This window comes from Somniosus microcephalus, chromosome 13 (assembly GCF_052327205.1).
Source record: "Somniosus microcephalus isolate GS21.2 chromosome 13, FLI_Smic_1.0, whole genome shotgun sequence".
NCBI lineage: Eukaryota > Metazoa > Chordata > Chondrichthyes > Squaliformes > Somniosidae > Somniosus > Somniosus microcephalus.
The window spans coordinates 47,722,797-47,733,573 of NC_140999.1; the positions used below are offsets into that span (position 1 = coordinate 47,722,797).

Below are 10,777 nucleotides of genomic sequence, written 5' to 3' on the forward strand. Positions count from 1 at the left end.
CTCTTTGACCAATCTTTTGGTCACCTGTCCTAATTTATCTTTGTGGCTCGGTGTCAAAACTTTTGTCTTACAACACTCCTGTGCAGCGCCTTGGGACGTTTTACTACATTAAAGGCGCTATATAAATACAAGTTGTTGCTGTTGTTGAATGTCTACTATCAAAGTACTAGAGGACTGCAGATGGTTGTGATATCCCAGCACCTCCAGAAAGGCAGAAAAATTCCTCAGGCGACTATGGTAGTCCAGTAGCCCACTTAAGAACTTTAGAAATGTTACTTTGCAGTGACTGCAGTAATCGAACCACTACCAGGTCTGCTTTGATGTGCAACCAGAACTTTGGGCTGAGGACATAGAATCATAGGGGCTGAGATGCTTCTCCCGTGGATCACACTGGGTGGAGAGGGAGCCGAAACTCAGGATTAGAGTCAGTGAGGTAGATCTTGACTTGGTGCGAGTGTGTAAAACGGGTGATGGCCAATCAGCAGCCCGTTTCACATCTCTCCCGATTTTTATTTCCACTGAAGTCAACACAAAGCACAGCATCAAATACCTCATTTTAAACTCTGCCCCCAATAAGAAAGTGCAGGTGACACTTTACAAAGCTGCACCAGCACATTTCTGTTCCTGCCCGGGAAACCCTGACCTCGGTGCTCCCAATTCACGTTTCATTTAAAGGAGCAGACAAGCGGAAAACCCGGCAAAGTCGCCTCTGTGCGTAGGCAGGGCGAAATGCACTGAGCAAAACATGCTGGTAAAGCCGATACACCAGGAGCAGAAATCCGGCCCCACAAGAACCTGGCAAAGATTCAGTTTAAAAGAGTGTTTTCGGAATGGCAAATTTCTAAAGGGTGCCCATAAATGACCTCGTCCAAGAGTTGAGAGTCATCAAGAATGATTTTTAAAAACCTACAGATTAAAGGGGGAAGGGAAGTCTGAGGGAGGTGAGAAGTTCCACAGTTTTGAGGTTCTGGGGAAGAATGAATTGGGGTAAGAGATGGTGTAATGATTTCAAAAGAGTGATGCAGAGGGCAGACATTTACAGTGATGCATGTACAGCTAGAGCAGAAGATTGAAATGGAAACAACATAGTAATACAGGAGGAAGTGTATTTGTGAGAGTGGGGTTGAGGTGCTTTGTAAGCATGATACGATAAAGCATAACAAAACTGAGCTAATTAAAATCTGTGGTGCATTTAGCACTGTCACCAAGAGATGAAGTAGAAAACTAGAGAATGTCATTGAGGGGAAGGACAAAAATACATTATGATTACTGTTGCCCAACTTCTTTGTAGGTCAATCAATGTAATGTTTACTGCTTCTTAATTTGTATATGCTTGTTCCCACTATAGGCCTGATACATGAAAGTTTTGTTGAGGAGCCCAATGGTCTGGTTTCCGTCAACCTCCTTGTGATATCAGCCATCGCTGCCTTTGTGATAGGAGCAGTTATCTCCGGATTCAGCGTCTGTTGGTTCATTGGCCATCGGGACAAAAAAGATACAGCAAGGAGAAAAGACAAGGAAACCATCCTTTCTCACAGTGAGTCTGTGGTCAGTGTAACCAAACTGGGGGGCATGGTAGAGCGCCGGTCCAGAGGACAGCCAGAAACCCTGCTTGCTCCTCTGATGCAGAACGGTTGGTCGAAGAGCTTGATCAAAACCAGCCAGCATCATCTTGACTCGACAGTTTTACCAACACCAGAACAGACACCATTGCAGCAGAAACGCAGTACGGGCATCAGAAGCTGTGAGTGGGAGCAGAACCTGATAAATGCAAGCCTAAGAGATCAACCATGCGCAGGATCACCGATGATCCTTGTTGACTCCACACATCAAGCAATGTCCCATCACCTTGGCAACATGCGGGTCATTCCAACTTCCCGCCATTCCTTTCAGCGGGATCAGGAGCTGATGAGTGACAGTAAAGACGTCATGGACAACCATTATCTTTCACACGGTATGAGGGAACAGCTTGAGAACCCAGGTTCTCACTATAGGTCGTCCTTGGGTGGCAATGGAGGTAGCCATGCTTTTGTGGAATATTCAGTATCTCCTCATAACAGCCCCAAAAGAAAAAGGGGTGCATCAACACCCATATTGCCACAAGACTATATTGGGGATGATCCAACTTGTTCCACACAGTGGAATTATGAGAAGGCAAACGCACCCATCCCCTCACAACATGCAAGGAATCAAACTTTTAACAGAGGGGAAAGTTCTACAGCTCTGCAGAGAAAGGACCCAGTGCCTGTACACCATGTACATCTCCATCAACCAGTCCAATCTGTCACCGGGCAACCTGACCTCGCAGGCTTCAAACCACCAAAAAAGTCAGGCGTTGAAAGGACACCTTCAGCAAAATGAGACACATTGTGCTTTCCTATCTCTTCATTAATCTTTGTGAAAATGTGGGACAACTATTTAAAAATGAAAGTTAAAATACTGGAGTAAAACTGGGTGTGGAGACAACAGCGCTCCTTAGACAACAAAGGCCTGTCCTCAAAATTAAGGATTTGTTTCCTTTGCAAAAAAAATACATGAGCTTCAGAAGGAGTGTAGGGGAGAAAATTACTGAGGAATCTTACTGGATTTCTCTTTACTGCTAACTTTTCAGGAGCCATGATAATGAAGGGAAAAATTATCCAGGAATTTTAATTAGCAATTTTTCACAGCAAGATTTTTATTACTGATAATCTAATAAAACAAAATGCAGCTGCACAAAATACTGACTGTGCACTTCAGAAAATCATTAGACTCCATAATATGAGTTTATAAAGTTAATTTACTGTTATCGTATATCATTGCTGAAATGAATTCAGCATGATCTATCGTTTCATTGGGCTTAATTTCAGTTTAGATTTATGACAATGTATTCTTTCAAGTATACAAGTATACAAGGGTCAATACCACAGAATCATAGAATGATACAGCACTGGAGGCCATTCGGATCATCATGCCTGTGCTGGCTCATTGAAAGAGCTTTTCAATTAGTCCCACTCCTTTGCTCTTTCCCCATAGTCCTCCAAACTTTTCCCCTTCAAGTATATATCCAATTCCTTTTTTAAAGTTACTATTGAATCTGCTTCCACCACTCTTTCAAGCAGTGCACTCCAGATCACAACAATTTGCTGCGTAATTTATTTTTCCTCATGTCACCTCGGGTTCTTTTGCCAGTAACCTTAAATCTGTGTCCCCTGGTTATCGACCCACTGGAAACAGTTTCTCCTTATTTACTCAACCAAAACCCTTCACGATTTTGAACATTCTATCAAATTTCCCCATAACCTTCTCTGTTCCAAAGAGAACAAGTCCAGCTCCTCTAGTCTCTCCACATAATTGAAGTCACACATCCCTGGTACCATTCTATTAAATCTCCTCTGCACCTTCTCGAAGGCCTTGACATCCTTCATAAAGTGTGGTGCCCAGAATTGACCACAATACTCCAGCTGAGGCCTAACCAGTGTTTTATAAAGGTTTAGCATAACTTCCTTTCTTTTGTTACTCTATAAAGCCACAGATCTCGTATGCCTTTTTAACAGCCTTCTCAACATGTCCTGCCCTCTTCAAAGATTTGTACGTACACCCCAGGTCTCTCTGTTCCTGCACCCACTTTAAAATTGTACCAATATGGTAACTTTTTCATATTGCCTCTTAATTTGCCCCTTCTATCTTGATAGTTCCTCACCACCTTTCCTCACCACCAATAAACAGAAAGGATAGATGAACAACCCACCAAATCTCTCTGATTTGCGATAGGACCTTTTAGTAGTCTAGAGGGTAGATTTGGGCAGGATCCCACCTCCCTGAAATTTTCCTTCAAATATTAATTAAGACATTTCCTCCAAATTTTTGCTCTCCTCTTCTGCTGAAAGCAGTGATACTGTTTAGTTTCATAGGTGCCAGTAGTCATCCTGTATTGGCCAATGAATGCAGGCTGTTTGACCATTGAAGGCCAGGGAGGCACCACAGGTGAGCCCAGTTTTCTTCTGAACCTAAATTCCAGAAACATACACTTGCTAGCAACAGTCACCGAATACTGAATTGCTGATTGTTCTCCCTCAACCTGGGGCACTGAAGCCATTTGTAGTGTTCTCTACTGGCCCCTCAATTGAGGCAGGTACCTCACCACAGATTAAGAATTAAACCCTGGCTCTTAAGGTCTTTACTAAATAAGTCACCAGCATGAGTATTAGGCTTGCTCGTGTCCTAGCACATAACTGATTAAATGCTATTACACCATATCCACGATGTTAATCCATTTTGGATAATACTTATCACCTTACAGAACACACAAATCTAAATTACATGTTCATGCCTACTGTAGCCTAATAAAAATAATACTTATCCACTAAAGTGTGAAAGGTGTTGAGCCAGGGGGGGTTACCGAACATTAATATTAAACAAAAACCTAAGTAGATTGTAAAAAGTGCCAGAAATACCAATTGTTATCCTGCGACCTTGATGGTAATTCCATTATCAGATGACAAATGGGCTCCTTATTTCATGATTTAGACTGAGCGTAGTTTCACTAACAAAGGGAAAAAGCACAAATCCGACCCATCTTTTAACGTGGAAAGAAACTCGAAGGAAAGTCATTTTTTGTCATCTAACCAAAAAGTGCAGAATTATAAAGCTGACTTTGAATTTTCTTACCTCAGCGGATTTCCGCCTTATTGATTTTACATTACGTAAAAATTACAACACGGAAACGGGCCCAGCCAACCTCCTTGAATCTTGGCTGCTCTGCTGATGTTACTGACTCGGAGGTGCCCTGTGCATCCTGGAATGACTTGCAGACAGAGAGCCAACATTAAAAAAATAAACCAAACCCTTTTTTAAAAATTATGTCTTTTTTGAATAAACAGCAAAGTATTCTGGACAATCTTTTCTTCCTTTTAAACCTTGTCCAGACTTAGCCATCCCCCCTCAACTCAAGTGGATATTTCCTACTTCCAGGGTCAAACAAAATCCTTTTCAATGCTGTACTTTTTTAGGAATACTTGGTATTTATCTGGGTTTCACCTAGTGCCATCGAGCAAGAGTAATGAACTGAGCTGTCCAAATTCGACTTAAATCTGATGGGAGGCCATTTTGCTCAACTTCGGAAGATTAATGTTTGATGAGCTGTGTGACTACAGCCCCTTAAAATCAAATGAAGCGTAGAAACGTAGCTTTGCTTGTTAGTTTTTTAAAAATTAATTTGGTTCAAGTTTGACCAAAAAGTATTTTTTTAAAATGACTCAAAGGGGTAGTGTCATGTTAACCACTCAATGATCAATGTGGGAATAGAAACCTTTGCAATCTTTACATTGCAATTCTGTCCAATACCCATCAAAATCTAATTACCAGGGGCTCCTGGAAAGCAGCAGTAAGAGTCCTGTTATATTTACTGTAGAAGATTGCAAGCACAAACTTTTCATGGAGAAAATATCATTTTATAAAATTTTAGATAAAAAAAGTACAATTTTAGAAGCACTGATAATTTTGATGATGGTGTAATGGTTGAATTTTGCAACGACTGTGAAAGACTTTCTCAGTATTCATGTATTTATGGACTGCACATAAACTATTGCGTTAGGTGGGGCGTATCTAGGAATTTTAGAGCACTGAGGCAACAGAAGACATTTACTACCAATTTCTCACTCAGTGTTGTCATTTGAAATTCAGCGAAGCATAATGATAGGCACATGAAATGTTCATACTACGCCCACTCGAACTGTGAAAAACTCAGCCATATAATTAAGATTTTGTCCTTTTTGCACTTGGGTTGTGTCTGGAGGGAGCGTCGTGTGCTGTACAACACTAGGGTGAATCACTGGTGGTTGCAGGTCGGTCACTGGCAGAGACAGTGACAGGAGCAATTTAAGCTGATGAATTAACAGTATCACACAAGAAGTGTATTGGCACAATATTAAAGTGTATTCGCTGAAGTACAATTTTTCCTTTAGCGCGTCCCTCCAGTGACAACACGGCCTTGCTGTCTTTTAGGCTATTTATTCTAAGGCCAATGTTACTTCTGCAGTTCCCCATGTGGTAATTTTCTACAGGGAAACTAGAACAATTCTACCCACAAGATGGCTGACGAAGAAGCACCCAATTTATAATGTGTTTCAACCCAAACAAACAGGCCTTAGAACAAACAGGACATTACATTAGTGGTGCTGAATTAGGACATGGGTAAAATCTTCACTAATGAATGAGAAGCAGTAGCGTACCATCATCAGAATGGTAATTGAGATATATATACATTGCCAGCAGGCTGTTCTATGAAGGATATGTCATTCTTCCTGCTCAATATTTATTTCCCATCCATTTTAGTCAACATCATTTCCTTCACTGGTGACAAAAGTCTGCATCAGACTCAGTGTTTCTGCCTTATACTCAGTCTAAACACTTGTCCTGAAGCCTAATTTTGGATCTACCTAACAATGGATGGGCTCGGGAATTAAAACTAGCTGCGACCATATTGATTTTTTTTTAAACTATTTGAAATTACTTTACAGCAACATAAAGAAATTCTCTCGTACTGTAAATTAAATAAATAATGACACTTCTACGTGTAACTTTTTTTCGTTAGGTCAAAATTTAATTTGCTGGTGAGTTCCCAAAAAGAAGTTAATTTTGAACCCTGATGGGCCGACTGAAGGATGCTTAAACCCTGGCCAGGCCTGGTCCCATATGCAATCGATCGTTAACAATCATACAAAAAGTGTGTGTTGCTTCCGAGCCAGCTTACTCATTCCTTGCATTGCATGATGCTGTGCATGCCTTGTGTGGGTCTGTGCAAAAAATCTTTTGACATGGGCTTAGCTTTGGGCATGGAGTGTAGACATACCCAAGCCAAACTGAACAATCTGCCCAAACCTGCCAAGCAGGACACTGTGGGCGCTGCTTCTGAGATGGGCCGAGACTTTAAGTCTGGATGCAAGACTTTAGGGGCCAGCCTTTCTCTTGTAAATAGTACATCGTTTACCTCCATCGCACTTGAGAAAGATTAACATTCTATGACAGATTCATGATGGTCCTAATTAAACAACTGGGAGTTCAGTTCTGTCATTAATCATAGCTTACTTCAACCTATTTGCTTAATTATAATTGTTAGTGCATGATGTGCAAAGGAGAATAAATACAGTTTGCCTTAAGGCTGCCAAATCCATTTTCTTGGGCACCAATTGGATGCACATCATAACTGTCACAGACCGTATTAGACCTACTGTACACTTTTCTCGTTGGTCGGTCTGCACATACTGTACATCAGACCTGTTGAAAGAAAATCCAGTCTGATGCCCAATGCTCCAATGCATTTGAATAAGCAATGGACTTTACCAGCAAATCTGAGAGGTGCCAATATTGGTACTGTAACTAGTTTGGTTTTCAAAAGATGGGAAATGCTGCTAGCTTGAAAGGAAAGCCCATTATTAGGACAATTTGTGGGCTAACAAGACAAATAATAACCACACCTTCCCCCTCAAAATATTGGAGGGGGTTAGGGGGACTTTAGTAGTTTAGCACTTGATTTCTAGCCATCGGTCACAGGTGTGAGTCCCAGGGCAGACTGTCACTTGCTTCTTGTTGAGGGAGTGTCTTATTATGGCCACTAGATGGAGTGCCACTAAGAAGCAAGGTGTTGCAATTTGGGGAGGAAAAATGGAGGGGACCCTACTTCCTTTGAAACGCCCCTCTTTGCTGCTGATCATGGAGTGGTAGTCATGGTGGTTTTAGAAAAGCCCTCAGCTCAGAATATTCCGACTGGAGGAAGAGGGATGGTGTTGAGATCTTTGAAGGAAAAAAAAACTCCCAGTTCTAATGGGAAGCTCTGTGTGTGCGCATTTGTGTGAGTGTGTTTGTGTGTCAGTGTGTTTCCTCTTTTTATAAAGGGACTGGAACAACACAAAATATAATTTGCTTTTTGCTTATGCAGTAAAACCCTGTCATAATGAAACTCCTTTATGATCAATAGCCTGTGTAGTTCCTTTGTCGTCTGAATCTACTCCTGGTGTGCTCACATCGTCTCATCATTCACAAGAAGTAACTATAAAAGGGGTACATTGTGTGCAATATACCAACTGAAAAACTAAATCCAATCAAAAATATATATAAATGCCGATACATTTAGTTAAGGAATTAGTACCCTGCATGTGAGTCACTGATAGTATCACTAATGCACATTTGGAAAATTTGATGTTCTTATTTTCTGTTGCTGACCAAAACTGTATTAACTTGGAAAACACATATCACAGTGCATCTGGGCAAAATGTACCGCAGGGCAGAGCATAGAAAGCACAGCCTAATGAAAATGTCTTCTCTGTTAACTGTCAGAATCCCACAGTGTCAATCTAGTTTCTGGTCGACACGTATCCAAAGCACAAAACTACCTCCTAATTGAGAACTAATTGACACTAAATTGGCAATCTAATAATAGGGAGCATACTACAAGTGGTAATAAATAAAATAAAAAAAATAAAAAAATAAAAAAAATACTACAAGTGGTGGCTGAAGCCAAATCGATCACAGCATTTAAGGGGGAATTAGATAAACAATTGAAGAAGAAAATTATTAAAGGGTGTGGAGAAAGAGAAGGGAAATGGGATTGGAGTAGATACCTCCATTGTGGAGCGAAGGCTGGCACAGGCACAGTGGACTGAATGGCCTCCTTCTGCGCTGCCATTTCTTTATACTATCTCACTCGGAAAGGGCAAGTGCGTGAAACGGGAAATGTCGCATTGGTGCAGCAGTGGGTGCAACTTCGGAGGTTGAAACTAAGGCACATTGTTGGGATGTTACAGAGAGCTGACTCTGCATCTGGCTGTGCTGTACCTGACCGAGAAGTGCTTGAAGCTGATTCCTGATGCCTTAAACAATGTACTATACCCCAACGCTAAACATCCCTCACTTTGTGAGGTCAAAATTCACAAAATGTTAAAAATGTAATTTCTTCCAAATCACACAGACTCTGGAAAAAAAATAGTATCATGAATATTGATTGTAGGAATGGAAAAAAATCAGATTAGCTCCCAGGAAAGACAGAGTTTGCTTGCCTGGATTTTAGCCCTTTAAAGGTTACGGTAATGATCCTGTATTAAAAATCTGAAAAACAATCTGAAGATTCAGAGAATATGGTCAATTAAGAAATATTCCCCCTCCCTGATCTTATAGTGAGTAAATGCACCATTGGATGTGGGACTGAGTCAGACAGTCCCAAGGTACGACCCCTAACCTGTGCTGAGTCCACTGACCTTGGCCAGGGCAGCAGTTGGGAGGCTATATTTGGCCTCAGTGCACCCCAAGTTAGGGAAAAGAAAAAAAATCATCCAGACTCCCTGTTCTTTGATCACCTGCTGGAAAGTGTGCATGTGCGAACATTGGGATTGAGCTTAGCGCCAATCCCCTACATGGTGGAACAGCCTGACAACACTCAGTGTGTATGCTCACATATAACCAGTGGCCACTTGAGTGAGATTCCAGAGGGCTGTCAGTGCCTGTGGAACCAGACCCCAGCACGATTCAGTGTCTTGAGAGGAGCGGATTGGTGAACTAAAACAAGAGAAAAAATTCAACTTGCGCCCAAAATGGTTCTGATTCCAACAGTAAAGAAGAGCAGGCTGCTCGCCCATTTACAGGCCCAGCTGAATATGGCTTCAGGTGGGCTTTGAGCATTAATGGGGCAACTGAGGAGTCTCACAACTTTCAACTCCTGGCTGCCCGTTTTTCAGGCACCAAACCTTGAGTTGAATTTCTGCCCAGTTTTAAGTTGCAATTTTTGTTGAATGTATTTGATGGAAACTGCAACCATTCTTTTGAAAAAGCTTCAGCGCTGAAAGGGCTGATGTATTTAAAACCAGAATGGGCATTACAGGCCGTCAAAGGAAGAGTATCTAACTGTTTGAGTCAGCTAAATACAGCGGAGCTGTACTTCCCATTATCATCACTGCATACTGACAGAATAATCTATGAACAATCAACCTTACTGGATTGATCAAAGTCACGAGCAGGAATTCTCCCTGTCATGAGCCATTAGATCAGGTAAATCCCTAAGTAAAGCCACTGGGTTGGTAGCCAACACTCACAGTAACTGACATTCTCAGCTGCAATGGTGCTAGGCGTTTCTTAATCATACTTTCGAGAATGGAATGCACAGCTCTCTCATGACTAAGAGAGTGGTTTTATTTTTATGTGTTTTATTCTAGTTTAATTAATTTTAACAAGGCAGGTAGTTAGAATATTGGGGAAAATGGCAGCACAAACGTATTAAACAAATGGGGCATACACTGGAAGTGTCGATTGCCCTTTTATAAGCTCTGCACATAGATCTTGCATGCACAGAGATTTGTCTAGCCATCTCTGCGGTTTAGGATTCTAGGTACTAGGCTGTGACTCATCTCCAAATTAATGTAATGTGCAAAAATCCACCAATGTGTTGTTTCCCATTTATTTGTAAAAAGCTGTCCCAGTCTCTTTTGAAGTCTGAAACCGAGATGCACTGGCTTTTTCTAAATATTGTGTTCTCTTTCTGAAATGTGAATTTAAAATGCTTATAAAGGTCCTACATAATAAAAAAAAATCAGATGTTGTAACTTTCATTTATTCTTGTGCACCGTTCTGATGTTACAGGATAGTAAAAGCGTGTGGGCTAATAGAGTAGTGTTACAACACTAATTCAGTACTGCCCTGTAGAGTGCTCGGAGGTGTATTACAGATATCTATGCAATTCCCAGTTTGTTTTAGTCCTTGTATAAGTGAAGACCAACACTTCACCCTGTAAAAGTCTGTGCTTTATCCC

At 41.2% G+C, this 10,777-nt stretch overlaps 1 protein-coding gene across 1 annotated transcript in view; it reads left to right on the forward strand.

Moving 5' to 3' along the window:
* Positions 1 to 10,567, forward strand: part of LOC147108294 (semaphorin-6B-like) — a 789,919-nt gene extending 779,352 nt beyond the window's left edge. Inside the window, exon 18 of the mRNA XM_086004876.1 lies at positions 1,349 to 10,567. Coding sequence (XP_085861002.1) covers positions 1,349 to 2,361 — 1,013 coding nt within the window. The 3' untranslated portion in view covers positions 2,362 to 10,567. The remainder of the gene's footprint in view (positions 1 to 1,348) is intronic.
* The last annotated feature ends 210 nt before the right edge of the window (positions 10,568 to 10,777 follow it).